Source organism: Pimephales promelas, chromosome 4 (assembly GCF_988280905.1).
Source record: "Pimephales promelas chromosome 4, fPimPro1.hap1.1, whole genome shotgun sequence".
Classification (NCBI taxonomy): domain Eukaryota; kingdom Metazoa; phylum Chordata; class Actinopteri; order Cypriniformes; family Leuciscidae; genus Pimephales; species Pimephales promelas.
In genome coordinates, this window is record NC_142772.1 from 42,064,390 (window position 1) to 42,082,763 (window position 18,374).

General features: G+C 36.5%; 1 protein-coding gene across 1 annotated transcript in view; it reads right to left on the bottom strand.

Moving 5' to 3' along the window:
- Positions 1 to 18,374, bottom strand: part of srrm4 (serine/arginine repetitive matrix 4) — a 53,972-nt gene that overhangs the window by 9,151 nt on the left and 26,447 nt on the right. Inside the window, exons 2-7 of the mRNA XM_039659623.2 lie at positions 13,502 to 13,642; positions 6,346 to 6,435; positions 5,082 to 5,153; positions 4,935 to 4,961; positions 4,477 to 4,527; positions 2,946 to 3,017 (exon numbers count right to left, since the gene is read on the bottom strand). Of these exons, the coding sequence (XP_039515557.2) occupies positions 2,946 to 3,017; positions 4,477 to 4,527; positions 4,935 to 4,961; positions 5,082 to 5,153; positions 6,346 to 6,435; positions 13,502 to 13,642 (453 nt within the window). The remainder of the gene's footprint in view (positions 1 to 2,945; positions 3,018 to 4,476; positions 4,528 to 4,934; positions 4,962 to 5,081; positions 5,154 to 6,345; positions 6,436 to 13,501; positions 13,643 to 18,374) is intronic.

Here is an 18,374-nt window from a genome sequence, read left to right on the forward strand (position 1 = left end):
TCCTGAAAGCATGTAAAGCTTCACTGTGCTCGCCTTCTATAATGATTTCGTCCTTTGAATATCCCTAAGAAATTCCAAATAATGGAGAGATCAGCTAGGGATTTAAAACCAATCATCTCCAGCTTAAGATTATTTCAATTTGAAACCGAAACTTGGTCTTCTCCAGTCTCAAAAAAGCCAGAAATTCTCAGATGAATGAATGAGAGGGGTTTTTTTTTTTTTTTTTTTTTTGTATGAAGGACCTATGAAGTAATCAGAGTGGTAACACCTGGGAGAGCATTTGAGGCCAATTTAATGCATGATAAAGTCTTTGTCTGTGATTACTTTGATGTGATAATCTAATTCAAAATATATTTTTAAAATACACCTTTGACCCAAAATATTATCTTATTTTGCATCTCATAAACTACTCAAGGAATCATGTACTCCAACATTCTATCATTTGTCATAATATCTGTACATAACTGACTTTTATATACTTTACAGGCAATCTTCACAGACACTGACCTCAAAGAAAATAGATTTAAGCCTGAAACTTAATTTCATCACTATTCCCAACAGTGCTCCATCTCTACAGTACCTCAACCCCATCACCCTTCAACCCACTCCAAGGAGGAGCAACTGTTCACAGGGGCGAGATCTCAAATTTCATTCCCTTTCCCGATTCCATTGATCTATGTGCCAAATGTTGGACATAAGCTGCGAGAGGCAGATAAAAGAGTTTCCTCTGTGTCACCTCTACCTTTATCAGTCATCGCCACAGTGGCACTGGATGCTGACTGATAAGATAAAAAACCTGACTGGTCAGCATAAGGCCATGAATATTTTCAACCCCCAACATTCTCCCAAAAATGCCAAAATGTTATTTTGTGGAATTTTATAAAACATTCTGTATAAGAACTATCCAATCAACACAAATGTGTGACTAATGTTGCACATTTACCTGCAGGTAAACACTTATTTTTCAACTTCTATTTTATTCTACTCTTACTTGAATTTTTGGTCACTTTAGTATACCGTTCCCTCATTTATGAATAACTACACAGGAACAAATGAGTAATGCAATTAACATTAGTAACTGCTAACTAGCAAGAAACTCTTGATTAACGAATTAGTAAGTGATAATGCTCAGTTGAATGAGTTAGTTCACTATTAGCTAGTGTTGTAGTACTCGAGACCGATCATGGTCTCGAGACCACTTTTTGATGGTCTCGGTCTCACTCTTGTCTCGGTCTCAGACATTGAGGATCTGGATTTTTTTTCAAGACCAGACAAGATCATAACTGTGAAAATATCACTAATTTCCCAGTATCCTTGCTTTTATTGTATGTAAAACATACTGATTCAAATCCAAGCAATAATGTGACTCATTGGTCATTGCTAATTATGTAATTATGGTTTTGTCACCGCTGCCTGTCATCCATTTATTCATGTTCATGTTTTGTTAATAAAAGGTGGAGAAAAGTGAAGACTTGTTTTACATTCTGTACTAAATGGTGGAAGTCACCCAGGAGTATTGAATAAAGATGGTTTATTTCAGCTTTGAGTGTTAAATATCTCTGTTTTTATGGGAATGTGGATCTTTCAGATCAATCTGAGAAGATTTCAGATCAAACTCTTTTGATCATGTTTCACATTTTATTGTGTCATGTAGTGTGGGATGCTGATCTTGGTCTTGACTCGGTTTCGCCCTCCCTTGGTCTTGGTCTTGTCTTGGTCTCGGCCCCTAAAACTCTTGGTCTTGTCTCGGTCTCGATACACTCTGGTCTTGGTCTTGTCTTGGTCTCGGGTTAGGTGGTCTTGCTACAACACTACTATTAACTAATCAATAACAATTTTTTTCATACCTCCCAGAGGACTACAAAAAACTACAACTGTATATACAGGTTTATAATTACTGAGAGTAATTCACAATGTATGTATAATTGTGTCCAAACTAAAGATCATGGTAACCTAGTAATAATGACTCAAGTATTATCAAATCCTTCGAAAGAAATTATTCAGTCTGCTAAAGTGAAAGCATGATAACTCTTTAGTAATGACTGAAGTCCTTGTAAGCGTTTGAGGTTTTTGTAAGGTTTTATAACTCAAGTTGTGCTACATCATTCTAAAATAATTACTGGGAATTTGGATTCTAAAGAGAGGATCATTTGTTCCTGTGTAGTTATTCAGATTAAAGGAGTAGTTCACTTAAAAAAAAAAAACTTGCTGATAATTTACTCACCCCCATGTCATCCAAGATGTCCATGTATTAAGGAAATTAAGCTTTTTGTGCATTCGTGACTCTCCTGTTTGAACTCGTTCGAATCTCCTGTTCGAACTCGTTCATCAAAATGAACTAATCTTTTTTTCGAGTCATTTCGTTCATGTTTCGAACTCATTCATCAAAATGAACAAATCTTTTTTCGAGTCATTTCATTCATTGAACAGGGGAGTCGAACAGGAGAGTCACGAACACGCATCACAGAGCATTTGTGCTTATAAAACTTTTTTATACGTTTCTAAAAGTTTTTTATTTATTTTTGAAATGACCGATCGTTTCGCTAGATAAGACCCTTATTCATCGTCTGGTGTCGTTTAAAGCCCTTTGAAGTTGCACTGAAACTCTCATTTGGACCTTGAACCTTTTGGTGCCCAGTGAAGTCCATTATATGGACAAATATTATATTTCAAAAACCTTAATTTCTTTTCAACTGAAGAAAGAATAACATGGACATCTTGGATGACATGGGGGTGAGTAAATTATCAGCAAAAGTTTTTTTTTTTTAAAATGAACTTCTCCTTTAATGACGGAACAGTACTCAGAAGTGTAACTGAAATTATTATATATTTTTTTTAGATCATTAGATAGCAGCTGCTTTCGGTTTTGGACTCCACCATGGAGTTACACTGAAGTATACATTTAATTGGGCCAATTATTCAGTTGCAGGGTCACACACATATACCTGTTTTCCATGCAGGAGGAACTCCTAATTTCAGCTTTACGGCGCCGGTGTCGATGAGAATGGCTCTTTGACCTGAAGGGTAACCAATAGACATGCATGCAATAAATCAATTATCTCACCTTGTATTTATACTATTTTGTTCTGGTACAGCAACATCAAGATTTGAATTTACATTACTCTGCCATTACAGCTCCTATTTTAATTTATCTTATCATTGCAGTGATAGAGAAAGAAAGAGAAAGCAAAGGAGTAAGCGAAAGAGTAATTACGAAGCCATGAGACAATAAAATACATGACATAACACCCCAGCAAGAGTCAGAGCTCTGTCTCTGAAGTGTAATAATTTAATGTGGCACATGTAAAACAGTGTTAATTGAGTCTGAAATGGAGACAGTTGAGTGCAGATTCACGTGAGTTTGCCGAGTGAATTCAATTAAAGTTCCAAATTGAATTTAGCTGCCCAACAAACCATACAGAACAAAAGAGCAGACCATGTTTAATGGATTGAAATTTATACATTTTAAACAGGTAGTTTAAAACCTTTTATTGCTAGTACATTCCATTTATGTGTTGTTTTTGATACGTATTACAGTAGTGACATTACCGATTTTATATTTTGAGGACTTTATCCTCCTGGGACATCTTCTAAATGCATAAAAGTCAACTTTAAACAGCAATCAGTGACATATCCAATGTGACATATTTCTGAATACAACTAAATATTCAATGAGAGAGACATTAACATAAATTTGTGAAAAGGAAAATTGTTTTCAGGGGTAGAGATTTTCGATAATTAAATTATACATGCATATATTATTTTTTGTGTTTTAAAAAAATATTTTTTTTTTTTAACTATTTCACAATATTACTATTTCTCCTTTATTTTTGATAAAAAGCCAGTCTTGGTGAGCATCACATCAGTTGGAATAAACCAATTTTTTTAGCTTCTATTTCAGCATCAGTATAAGACAAACATGAGCTTATGTAAACAGTTTCTGTTGAAGTGCAATTCATTTACAAAGGACAAAGAATTTAGAGTCTTGGGTCGTGAAGCAAAACCACTTGGGAACCATTGATTTTTACAAAACCTGAAGGTTTTGAAGATCAGACGCCCAGCGAGGCACGTCTTCCCTGGCTGTGTGTAGCAGGCTAGCGGTGTGAAATTGGTTCATGTTTCTGTCTCTCTGGCTGCTCGCCTGCTTCAGTGAGGAGCTGATCTCAGACTGCACCAGCCCTCCTTCAGTTTGAGAGAGCACAGGACAAAAGCAGCCAATAACAGCACTCTCTGAGAGGAGCAGAGGTGCACTATAGCGGCTGTCAATACACTGTAATCTAATCTAGAAAATATGACTCTTGTGCATGAAGGGTCATGCAGGGGCTTTATACTGTAGAATGCGTTAAGCCTTTGACACTAAAGGATAAACCTCAGAGGGAACTTGAATATAACTCAATAATCTGTCAGTGCTTGAATACTTTCAACTGAAGTGTAAGCTGGTGGGTTTTAAATAAGGCACATTTTGAAATCACTAACCTCTTTTTATGTTTTTTCTCCTCCTTTCTTTTACGTCTGGGACTCGATCCACTGTAAAAATAGCAGAAAAAATGATTGATCGGGTTTAAATAAAAATAAACCCGTTAATTCACACGTTAAATTTCCTTGCTTTTTCTGCTAGACAACAATGTGATTAAATGGAGAGAAAATGGAGGTACAATAATTGTACCTTTTTTTTTCTCTCCTAAGGAATTTTAGGAGAAACATATAGGACAAAGTGGATACTTAAACGATTTATAACTGAGCTCTCCATTCAATCTCCTGGACTAAAAGAGAGGAACCACTGAGCAATAAAATCATCTTCTGGGAGCCATAAACTACATAAAAGCACTTAACAATAATCAACAGGTATTTTGTGTAGTGTGTAAAAAAGAACTGTGCCCTTTATTGTAGGAAAGAGTATAAAAACAAGCTAAATACGAAATAAATAAATGTACCTGTGCCTTCCCTTCCTTGAGGCAGACCTAGAGGCAGAGAAGAGATGACTTTAAAAGCAGTCGTGACAAAACAACCACACCACATCAGAAAAGCGTATACTCAAAGCAAACCTCTAAACATGACCTGATGTGAAAATCAATCACTACCTATGTCGCTTCCTTTTCTTTGAGCTCTTCTTTTTCTTCTTCCTCACAGGTGATGGACTGCAGGAGGGAGATCTGGGAGATCAAATAAAGCCATATGTAGTTAAAACACGTACAGCATTTTCTGTTAAAGGAATATTTCTCCATTTCTGAAAATCTTGGAATTTTGCTTTCATAATAATTTAGTATATGACTCACAAGAAATCTGGATATGTTTTTTAATAATAATAATAATGCATTTTATTTATAACACGCCTTTCTTAAACTCAAGGAGCTACAATAATAATTTTTATTATTATTATTCCATCTGTGCTCCATATTAATTTGAATTATTTTAGTTGAAGTCCTTGTATGCCTCTTCTTATTTGTAAAGTTATTAAAAACCCCCTTTTCAGCATATACTGACTATATTCAATACATTGATTTGATCAGAAGTGACAGTAAATACATTATTATGTTGTTGGTATTATTACAGAAGATTTTCATTTTCAAATAAATGCAGTTCTTTTGAACTTTCTATTCATCAAAGAATCCAAAAAACAAACAAACCATACATTAGTTTTCACAAAAAAATATTAAGCAGCACAAATGTTTTCAACATTGATAATAATAATATAATGTTTCTAGAGCAATAAATCAGCATATTAGAATCATTTCTGAAGGACCATGTGACACTGGAGTTATAATGCTGAAAATTCAGATTTTTTTAAAGTTTTTTTAATTTATTTTTATTTCTTCAGCTTCAAAGGATAAATACCATTTAAAATATATTGAAATAGATTCAATTAAATTGTTATAATATTTCTTAATATTAATGTTCTATTGTATTGTTGATCAAATACAGTAAATGCAGCCTTGGTGAAAAATGTATTACCCCAAACTTTTTAGAAAAATATGAAAATGATAAGGACTGTAGATATGTGTTTTGAAGATAGTAAAAGCTTTTAAACAGAATGGAATTCAGAGAGTGTGTTTCCAAATTAACAGAAAACGCAAATGGCAAGAAAACATAACATCTAAAATAACATAAAAAATGTAAATGCATTCAAGCTTAACAAGCTTAGAACATTTCTTGAATGGCTCTTCTTCATGACACACTACTGTTCTTACTTGTGAAAGTTAAACACTGTTGTTGGATATTGACAGCAGACACCATTAAATGCATGAAATCTTTCTATCTATCTGAAATCCATGTCTTTTCCAGTGCTGTAGACTGGTCAGAAGAGAAGGTCATTATCACATGTGACCATTTGTTTTGTGGCCTGACCTGTGTCTCCTCCTCTTCCTCTGTGACTTCTTCTTCTTCTTTTTCGTTCTAGGCACTGGCCGAGGAGAAAGTTCGGCATCAAGAGACACACTGGAAAATTAAAGTAAAAAGAAAATATTTTTAAGAATCAGTTTGTTATTTTCATTTTATGGGTGACAATAACTCATTGCTAAATGACCAGTCAGGGTTGAGTTGACAAAACTTCATTTCATTTTCAATATCAGTTCAGAAATGAAATGTCCGGCTAGTGGAGCTAAAAGGTTGTTGCTCTATCATGTTTAAAAATAACGTACCACCTACATTTAATCCTGACACCTTACCAACAGTGTTAACAACAGAGTTAACACACTTGCTGAGGCGACCATGCCATTTTAGCTTGCTTCAACAAGTTTCTCAGGTATTTTATCATAACTCTTGCTTAAAGGTACAATATGCAGGATTTTTGCAGTGAAATATCCAAAAACCACTAGGCCAATGTTATATATTTTGCTTAGTTGATTACTTACAATATCCCAAATGTTTCCAACTATTTGTAAATCATGAGAAAATTGCGATTTTTAACCAAGGAAACGGGGAGTGTAGAGCAGGGGTGAGGAGTCGCCAGTAAATGACGTCATATCCATGTTACCCCCGGTTTCCGCCAGGTTTGACCTCGTACTGCAACAGTAACCATGGCGACAGACGTGGACAACTGGGTCGGTTATGCCCATTATGCGTGTTCAACAGCGTGAGCGTCCCGAGCAGGGTTTTGTTCAAACATTATGGACCATAGCAAGTAGACTTTAAGACAAAAAGAGGACTAGAACGAAGATCAACATCTTTCAAGATGCCGAGAGCTCCACGTCCGCGACTAACTTCGACTTGACAGAGACGCGAGTGTTGCATGTTACTTGAGCAAACAGGTAAGCAAATAAATGTATATAAAACTAATCAATGTTATATAGTTCAACATGATGAAAAGTTAGAATATGATCTGTATGTTTTTCTCTAATGTTAATCTAGCTTAGTCTTATACAGCCAACAAACAACCTAACTTACAACATTCAACACACACAAATGCCGTTTAGTGTGATAGTGAAACTGTTAGAGCAAGTGAAACAGCGTTGCGTTACCTCAAGTTTAATTCCTCTAATAAACTGACCTGTGTGAGTAATTCAGCGTGTAGTTCGGTAGAATTACCATTAAATGTCCTTATTCTTTTTTTCTTGTTGCGTGTGGCGCTGGCATACGTCTAGCAATCGTGCCCTGCTTCATGCTACAGTAATGTTAAAAACATCAATGTATTCACTCATCCATAAAAGATCCATCAGCCTGACGACAAGATCTATAATTTCGCTTAATACGAAATATACGTCATTAATATACGCCTTTCTTATTGTAAGAGGTTAGCGACCCCTGGTGGTGAAAAAATCTTGCATAGTGTACCTTTAACAGGACTGACCGAGTGTTCTGCATCATAAGAGCGATTCTGTACCAGCTAAGTGACCGAACAAGTTTACTACATCAGAAAAGCTATACATAGAAGTTGATCATGTGATGCAAATGGCAAAATAAATTACTTTATAAATTACGATCTACGATAAAAGTTTTTTGAGGTCAACAGCATTTGTTGCTCGATAATCTGCCCATGTAATCATAATTTGTGTGAAAAGGAATAAAAGTTGTTGGTTTTTTCTGCCACTAGTATTAGTATTTCTGCCACATTTTTGGAGTTTTACAAGAATGTGAGTAGAGAAGTTTTTTTCAAGTGAGCCTATTGTAGGTTAGCAATGTGTAACCCAAAACATAAATTCTCAAAAACAGAAAAGGCACAGGGAAAAATAGAGACTAAAGAGGAAGGAAATAAGAGACAGCAATAAGGAGAGAGTGGGAAAGCAGCATGCTCAGACAGATAGAAGACAGGCAGCTTTTAAAATCAATTTACTTTCAGTGGCAACACTTCTGCAACAACAAAGCAGAAGACCAGAGAGAATGGATGGCGTGTCCTAACTGAGTGGGACATGCGTGCCGTTTCAAAAGCACTGCGGTGTCACCTCAAAAGTGTCTTGTAAAGGCAATAGCATTGAGGGGAGTGCAAGGAAGGATTTTAAGCTTAACAGAGAGATATCACAGTGTATCCACTACTGAGAGTCTTCCTCAGGCAATTCAAATGCAATCATCAACAGGGAGACTAAACACAGACAACAGACATTTATATCACACATTTTCAATCTGTTTACTAAAGCACAGCTGTTATTATTGTGATTGCAGGAATGACACACCACTCTCATTCCATCAAGACAACAGAAAGGGTCCAATCAAAAGTGGGCGTGAAGCGTTTTACCCTAATCACAAATATTCTCGATTCATCCAGAAGGGAAGAGGCGAGCTGATTGAGTTAAGACATTTTCCGGGCTAATTGCAAAGGTTACATTTCTGACCCCCTGAACGAAGAGGATTTATCAAATATAAAGACTGAAAAGCTTGAATGAGCAAACACCATTCCTCTGTGCCTATCTTATTTAGCCACATAAAGTAATGTCCTTCCATCACTTATAATCCTTTGAACCCCCCCAAAAAATCCATTAGATGCTTCAAACTCCCCAATCTGTTCCATTCAGACACTGATAAGGCTCATGTAATGAAACAGCTGACCTCTATAATATTTTCAAAGGCAGATTTTCTGATACTCACCCTATTTATATCAAAGAGACTCATTTTAGCTTGCTATATTAAGTTTAAAGTGCTCTGTGACCGAAGGAGCTTGCCTAAGAAGGTAGGAGGGATAAAACACTAAAAATGTAGATGTCTTTGCCTTCATAAAGATATGTGTACAGTAAATAGCATTTCATAATTCACACGTACACATCACATATTGTCAGAATGACATGCATCTGACAATAGCAATGAAAATATAAAGCGTGGGAGATGGTTTACAGGATATTCGTGACAAATGCACATGACTGGAGCAGGTTAAAAGCACGATGGCAGCGGCAATGAGATTTGCTTCTTGCGGCACATAGCTACAGCAGGATAATAATATTTCATAGACACAGGGGAGTGCTGTCCGTGACAGTCGATGAATTACAGACTGTTGTAGCTTTGGCTTTGCCCAGCCAGTCAGTGATTCAATATGAGCACTGAGAGGAAGTCATTTAGATGGATCAAAACAGACGGTGAGCCAGGCAGGCCGTGCAGATGTGCTCGCGGGGGAGAGGGCCGCTTACTCCATCTCTGAGGGTGGAAAAGGCTGTTTGGTCTGATATAGCAATGCAGCTCATCCAGCCATTGCTGCATTAGCTTGTCTGAAACACATTAGAAGCTGATTAGCAGAAAAGCAAGTGCCATTTCTGCTTAATTAAGAACCTTTGTCTCACATTACACCCTCGGCATAAAGGCAAACAGACACAAACACTACCATAGTCAAAGATTTTTAGAGTTAATCTTGGTTCCTGCTTTTTTTTTGGTAGAGTAAATGAGATTTGGTTGAAGCAGTTTTAAACAAACTTATGATAAAAAAAAATCACAAGCAATGACAAGTCAAAAAATTAGGGCTGTCAAACCATTTATATTTGATTGTAATAATTTTCTGTCCTTCTTAAATCTAAATAATGTGTGAAATACAAGATAAGTGCACATCAATATAAATAAATCAGTGTTATTTTAGTAGGCCTATCATTAAGATACTATTATATTTTATTTTTTATTGTATTACTAAGTTTTAGTAATTTTGAAAATAAGTTTTAAATAAGTTTTAGTAATTTTGTTGTGTTGTTTGTCATTTTTATATATTTTAATATATATGTGATGTGATCAGGGAAAACCCATCACATGGTGAAATTTGACATATTACAGGTTTTGAGACCACATTAAAGCTGGGTTCAAGCCCTTTCCAAATCCGTTTTTATTTCTTTTATCGTTTGTCTGTAACAAAAGTTGTGGTTATCTGAAGCAGGTTTAATTAACTGTCACGTCCTGCTAGCGGGACGACTGGCGCTTTTTTTCATATCACATACAATAGTATATATATGTATATATATATATATATATATATATATATATATATATATATATATATATATATATATAGTTCTAATAATTTTCATTTCAGTTTTAGTTATTTTAGTAGGCCTACATCAAGATAAACTAAGGGTTTTTGCTTTGTAATGACGATGAAGGAGAAGGTGGCAAAATGCATTCCTCCCTTTTATATTGTGGTTTTTAGACCTTTGGTTTTGTATTCATAGTGTTAGCACATAACGGCATTTGCGTCTATCTACCACACATGTACTGCAAATGTTCTAAAGAACGCGGGAATCCAGCAGAAACTAGATATACATTCTCTCTGATCGCAGTTTGTCAGTCACGATTGACAGGAAAGTCAGAGAGAACACACACAAACACAGTTTTATCAAATCATAGGCCAACAATAGTGGTTAATTTTCTCGATTGAGTTCACATGAACCGTACCCCAGACCAACCTTTTTATGTGGACTCGGCTATGGTTTGCGAGTGCACACCTAAGTTTGGAAAACAGTGTTCACATCATCCAAATGAACTGAACTCTAACGTCAATTGAATCTGTGTGTGAACCAAAAGTGCTAGTAAAGCACCCAAAATGAAAATGAGAATATTACTTTGGCAACTAGCTGATGTTAAATTAAGATTGTTAAATTTTTTTTCAGTTAATGCTTATTTTATTTTAAGTAATTAAAAATGTTTTGGTTTTTAGTTTAACCCTGGTGGATAATTGTTTTGTAACAATGTTTGTCTTACTTGCATACCAAACCGATTCTATATTTCTTAAACTGTATCAAATGCATGGGAAATTCAATTCTGCAATCATTTAAAAAAAAAGCTACAGCTGACCTGCATTTCTGGTCTATGCCTTAGCCTTTCAATGAATAAAGGTGTGTTTGAATTGAGTTTGATTTGAATAAAAATTTAATAAACTATCCTTAAAAAAATGTACAGAGAAAAATGCTCCCCTAAGGACTTCTGTCAGCCTACAGTTCAGCTCTGGGCCCGGTTCCCCGATAACACTCACTCTTAGCTTGCTAAGAAGACTCAAAAAGATATGTCTCACAGAAGTTGTTTATGTTTCTAAGTGTGTTCCCTGAAGTGTCCCTTAGGAAGCTTCTTCTTAACATATTTTATTTTTCATCTTAAAATGTCCATAACATGAAATCATTGTAGAGCCCCAACAATGTACCATAGTTTGACTTGTACTGCGCTGCGCTGATTTCTAAAGACAGCTGCACAGTGGCCGCAACTAGCGTCTTGAGCTCAAACAACGCTAAGAGAGAGCTTACGAATGGTCCAGACCAACATTACGAAAGTGTGACTTACAGAAGATATACTGGGCGTACCAATGTGTCGGGAATCGTGCCATAATGTTAAGAGAGGTTAAGGTTAAAAACGACTTAATGTTTTGGGGAATCGGGCCCTGATCAGTCCCAAATATGCGTGTTGCAATATTGACAACAGCTGTGATACTTGATATTGTGTAAATAATACACATATGAAACTGTCAAAATATTCCAGTGACAGTGACCCTTCAACATTGCAAGTGGCAGTATTGCACAAAATCATGTCAGAGGAGACATCTACATTAGCATTACTTTTCCCAAAATTCCTATAAATATTGTTTTATTATCATTATTGTGTGTTATCGTTTGTTCATAACATTTGTGTAGTGAAAATCTGATATCATGACAGCCCTAGTTCCAATCAGCTCTGATATCAAACTCTTTTTAGAAGCAATTCATAACTTTTGAGGCAATTGATCAATTTCACGTCTCAGATGTGCCAATTTATTCCTTTTATTTAGCTTTTGGGTTTTCTCTCCAGCTTTTAAAGTCTTTCTGTCAGTTTCAGTTGACCTTGAAGGCGCACAGGTAACAGACATACCCCTAATGACCACCATCACTTCAGCTGTCAGAAGAGGGTGGTCTTGTGAGTTAGACTGAGCACTGACACACTCCGGAGAATAGACAAGGTTAGAGAGTTAAAAGGCTGTCAGCATTTATAACTGACATTTCACTGAGAGCTTCAGCATAGTTTACATGGCCAGCACTGTACCTTTCAGATTTGGGGAAAAAAATGAAACATGTTTCCCAAAATTAAAATTGAGAGGCTTAAGCTTGTTACAAAAAAGAAAACAGGGCAAGCAAAAGATCCCACATAATGCTTTTGACTACTAACACACTCCGAAGGATGTCAAAAGAACTGTCAAGACTAATAAAAAGACTAAATAGGAGGGCCATCCCAAAAGGACAGAAGCCCTCTATTTAAATGTCAGATTATTGAGACTGAAATTGGCACTATACAATAATACTAATTCAAATTTGAGATGTTTATTTTATTTTGATAAGTAAGCATGTCGAAAATATGCTATGTACGTGATTTCGGATTCTTTAGTTGTACAGATGAAGGAAAGCTGTTTGTGGATTTTGCTGGTTTAGCTTGATCTGACTTAAACATTGTTTGATTTTGCATTGCTTAGCTGCAGTTGCGAGCTTGATTATAAAATCTCAGCCGTTTGTATCTGCTGTTTTCTGGCAGAGAACTGAGCATGAACTCAACTAGAGAGATTAGCATGTTTAAGATAACACTTGATCTGGCGTCCGTCCTGTTTTGCATAATGATGCACTGCTTTTGGCCCGTGTTATCGCGCACACTTTGAAGGTATCGGTGGAATTATGCCGTTGAGAATCCATTGCTGAATCAATTCCTTTCACTAGGTGGAGTTTGAATTTTTGTGGATGGGAAGAAAGAGGACCCCATAAAAGATACCCGTGTTAAAAAACTCCAGCAACACCTGAATGTTTACACTGTGGCAAGGAGATAAGAGTGTTTGTGCCTGCCATGCTTTAAAGTTTGGGGTTTCTAATTCATTCTTACAGAGTGAGGAAGAAGCTTATTTCCATGTGTTTGATCGTCTTTGGGGTCAAAATAAAATTCACATTTGAATAGCTTTATAGGTTCTATGGTTAAATTGTACAACGGTTTCAACAGCACATGCTGTTTTCAACCACTTCAAGGTTGGTTTAAATCAGCTATTTTACTTTCAGAGAGTATACAAATAGTTTATTTTTGTATAAGTGTTTGCTCTTGAGCACTGAAATGTCTTTGATGGAAGATGTGTGTATGAGGAACAGCTTTAGAAGATACAGACCTGCGAGCTCGACGGTGACTGTGGCGTTTACTTCCTCTGCGTTTTGTGTGTCCATTTTTCTCATGTTTTTTTGTGACCGTGTCTTTCGTTTTCACTTTCTCCTCTTCATCTTTGGGTGCGAGGCTAACTGCTGTCTCCAATCTGGAAGAATAAAATATCAAAAACTCTTTAGCTTCAAGTATTTTACAGACAACAGGTTGTTAAATCTGAATTAAAAAATCTAGACAATAACATGACCTTTTATTTTGTTGTTGTTACCCATCAGTAATGTTTGAGCAGATCTCAATAATGAAACTGAAATACATTTTTCTGAAGGCATAAAATATGTCCATCATTTTGTTATTCAGCTTGCAAGTGCACTCATGTTTGAAGAACGGGACTGGATTTGGTTCTCTGCTGAGAATTTTCATGTTTCTCCTCTAGACCTTCATAAATGCAGAGGTCATCTGCTCAGCATTCAAATGAGGTGTCAACAGAGAGGCCTTTATTTACACGCCTCAGTTGAACTGACATTTCTGAAATTATTTGTGCGTATCCCAAGGTTGTAAGGAGCATGGTTTAGAAACTCAAAACTGTGTGCTCATCTTTCTGTCAGAGAAGGAGAGTAAAAAGAGTTTTATATGTATTCTACATGATCTGATATTTAAACTGGAGAAAACTGAAAACTGCACTCAAGTCATTGCCAAATATATATTCACTGATTGCTAATGTAATAATTGGTTGACATTGTGTTAGCTATACAACATGCTTACTAAAACCCTTTGGTGCAAATCAGGTTTTTAATGTTTAAGTAATGTCTATTTGGTGTTTTTAATATGCTTTAAGACAAACCATGTGCAAAGTCATAAGTCAACACCATTGCTGAGTACTTTCTCCTTAAAACTGCAGTGATTTAAAGCAGTTTTCATGTTTCTAACACGAAAAACTGCTCCTTAATGCTCTTTACTCTATTCACAATCAAAATGTATCTGATTGAAATGCCACTTGAGCAGAGAGAGAGAGCCAGGTGATTCAGCAAAGACCGTGACATGACACTTGAGCCATTATTATCTTGTCATTGCAATATTCCTTACAAACAGTTTGAAATGAAATGCATAAATAATACTGATTGCAAGAGCTGCCTAAATAGGCCTGACTTGATCTCCAAAGCATAATCACAGATCCACCTCTGGAGTGTGAGAGTGTATGTTGCGTGCATATGTCTGTGTGCGGCCCCGTACATTTGTACATGAATTTGTGTGTCTGAGTGCCTGCATGGTGTGTGTGTGTGTCTGATTGTAATGAGAAGTTAATCAGTCTTGCAGATTAAATGCTGATTGCCTCTCTCTCTCAGCAGCAGGAGGAGGCCTGCCCTCTGCCACCTCTGGATAAGAGAGGGCAAAGCACAATCACATTATTAATGTCAACCTTCCGGCACCGCAGCCCTACAAAGCCCTCCAATGAGCCAGTACGTGATTGGAAAATACACTGCCCTGCTGGGTATAATAAGGGGAGGATTAAAGATGGTGAAACAGTGAAAACATGTTGGTGTGAGGGCAGTTGAATGACCCAAACATTAAAGATGTTCATGAGTCTAAATGTGATCAAATGTGGGAAGAAAAGGCAAGACAGAGGTTTTTGGAAAGGAGCTTCTGAAATAGAAGTGACTGGGGGCAGCATGTCTCTTACAGGAGAAGAACAGCAACAAAGGTGTGCTCTTCTGTTGCAAGCAGCGGAGAAGAGCAGCATGCCCCTTTAAATGCAGTTACCCGAATGAGCTTCAGCAAAAAGCATGTTGCCAATAATAACAAGAAAAGCGTTTCAGCCGATTGAGCATGTTTAATCAACATTAGAGCAGTTGGGGAGAGATGATCACAGAGCTCTGAATGAGCAAGAAAACAATGAAGTCAAGAGGGCACACGCAGAAGGGTTCTTCATCTACTTCTGAGCATTCCAATGCAATATTTCCATAAATGTCATGCTGTCTGGAAACGAGGAAAGTGAAGCTTAAGTGATCAACATCAATCAAGCAATGCTTATGGTTTGTATATCTGAGGTACATCCGTACAAGTTCTACGTATTTTTGAGTGACAAATACAGATTACTGGAATCCAGGCCCTGGTGATCAGAGAATAAACCTGCCGGGATCCAACAAGTAGGCAGCCATTATTGCTAATATTGCAGCCTTCCACTGTAATAAGCTTTCTCTTAAGTTTCCATGGACTTCTTTGAAGCCGGACTCTTTCTTACTGGCCGTCAGCAAGGGTGACCTGCTTATGAGAGAATGACTGAATGACTTTTCTCTGATCGGCTTCAGAATTCATATAACTTCTCCACAGGGAGTCAGATTTATGGAGTGCTGTTTAAATATCTGTCTCAAACACACACAAAAACTTGCATCGGTTTGGGCTTGCTAACTTCCAAAGCTTTCTTGAGTGCTTGTAATCTATTACTCTGTCTGGAAAGTACAGAACATTTGAAGAGTCTAAAAGGAACTATTCAGAGTTCACAGCGGGAAAAAGCTTTCACGCAAATAATAAGCTAAGAACATTGTACTGTTTAACTGTTAGACACTTAAGCCTTTCTGTTTGTTAGCAGTTATGGAATGGAGACTTTTATGGTTTAGCTTGATTAAAAAAATAACAAATACTGTGATGGGTTTCTGACAATTCACCAAAAAAACAAAAACAAACAAACAAACAAAAACATAAGAGAGAAAGATAGCGTAGTTCTAAACTAACTTTAGGAGCTTGCTTATGGACTTGCTTTTGACAGCATAATAAATCTGTTTACCACTTTCAAAGATAGATGGGAATATAAAACCTTATATAAACACTGCCTTTACTGATTGAAATTTGGCAATTTCCTAATTATTTAGTTTTAGCAATTTTCATTTTTATAACACTAAAACTGCAGATAAACCAAATGCTCAAGAATTCGGGCTTTGTTCAAATGCGCAATATAAAAAGTGATATACACCTTAGAAATCACCACTAATAAATATTTTGATGATTAAAAAGGCTCATAACAACCACAAACATGGGTCTAGACCATTTTGCAAGATGTAAACAAAACTGGTCCAGAAGCACTTCCTGTTTCAGTTTTTTAACACTACATAAAAGCTGGGATAAAATGCAACCAACAGAACATATAAAACTGAATCAAAAAGTTAAACAAACATCTTTAAGATTTGTTCTTTACATGTGAAATAAAGAAAACAGTTAAAAACTGAAACAGGAAGTGTTTCTGGACCAGTGTTGTTTATATCTTGCAAAGTGGTCTATAAAAAACATTGTTCATATAAATAAATTAGTCAGGTACAAGAAAATAACAACTTGCAATATGAGATGTTAAAGTGTAGGGCCTTGTGTCCGTGGTGTGTTGTTTGTGCTGTGATGTGATGTGGGATCTCTGGCAGTCTAATGGCAGCTCTCCAGGTCATGTTAAAGTGTTTCTGTTGTTGAGAATGAGTCATGGCTCCTAGGTCAGGTCTAGCCACAGCCACCGTCATATGACAATGTAACCTTTATATTTGCTATGCTAGTTCATTATTTTATTTTATTTTATTTTATAAGAAACAGATGTTAAACAATAATAATCTGAGTATTTTCATACATCTTTATTTGTTTCATACAAAGTTAAATATATGTATGTCAAAGGGTTATTTTGTGCTCCTGCCCCTTTAAGGCAGAGCGTGCTGGGAGAAAAAAAAAATGAAGTGAAGTGAGTTGAGTTAGGCGGCTGTTCATGCTGTTATGCCGATTCTTCTGATTAAAGAAGAAATGTGAACTTTCACCATTGTAACCCGTGTTTCATTAACGTTAACCACGACGAAGAGACTGGAGTAAAGAAATAAGGGTTACAACAATAATACCGGCGTGATGGGAAATAAAGGCAGGGAAAGCAATGAAAGACTGAGAAGGGAGCATGATCCAGAAAGAAAAGGCAGATGGCTTAGGATGCCATGAACACACACAGGTGCGCAAATAGACTCATAGGCCCTATTGCCATCAGGTATAACAATGCAATTTTTGTGATCTGATCACACGTGATCTGCACTAAATACAGTGACACATAGAATTTCACAGTACTCACCGCCAACTGGGACACAGTCTCGCGTATCCAGACCTTCAGAATGATGGCAAAAGGATTGGACTCTATCACAGCTTTTCTTGGCCAAGGAGCGCCCAAGAGGACTTTTGACTGACATGTAACGCAACCAATCACAGTTTGTTTTGTTCAGCGTCATGTTTAGGGGCTTGACAATATAATGTCGATGTCCTTACAATAACAGACCGGTGTGCATCTAATAAATGATTAATTCAAGAACGTTGTGCAAATTTACTGCAAAAATGCAGCCGCAAACTTCACATTCTTTTGAAAATCCAGTGTTTAGTTAATCCTGGTAATAAACGCTTGAATCTGACCATTTTCTCAAAAATACCTTATGCGCAGTGACAATATGTATGTGTTAACATACGTTTGACGTCTTATACATGCATATGCATTATTTACTTTTCACAAACAGGTCAGCTATATATCCTCTATTTATTTCAGTTATCTTTTTAGGTATGTCACCAAGGCATAAACAACAATTACGCTTGTGGTAGCTCGGATTGCATTACCATGGTGGCTTTCTCTGGTCCTAAACATGGCAGCTTTGTTTTGTTTGAAATACATGCAATGCACATTAGAGTGCAACATTAAGGCCACATGTCCACCAAAGCGTTTGGTGATGTTTTATATGAACAGAAGTTTAAAAAATTGAAATCGGATTAATTTGTGGAGGTAAACATACCTTCCTCAAGATTAAACCTAATTGACTTTGTTGAGATATTTTACAAAATATCTTTAGTGTTCCACAGAAGAGAGAAAGTGAGACAGGTATGGAAGG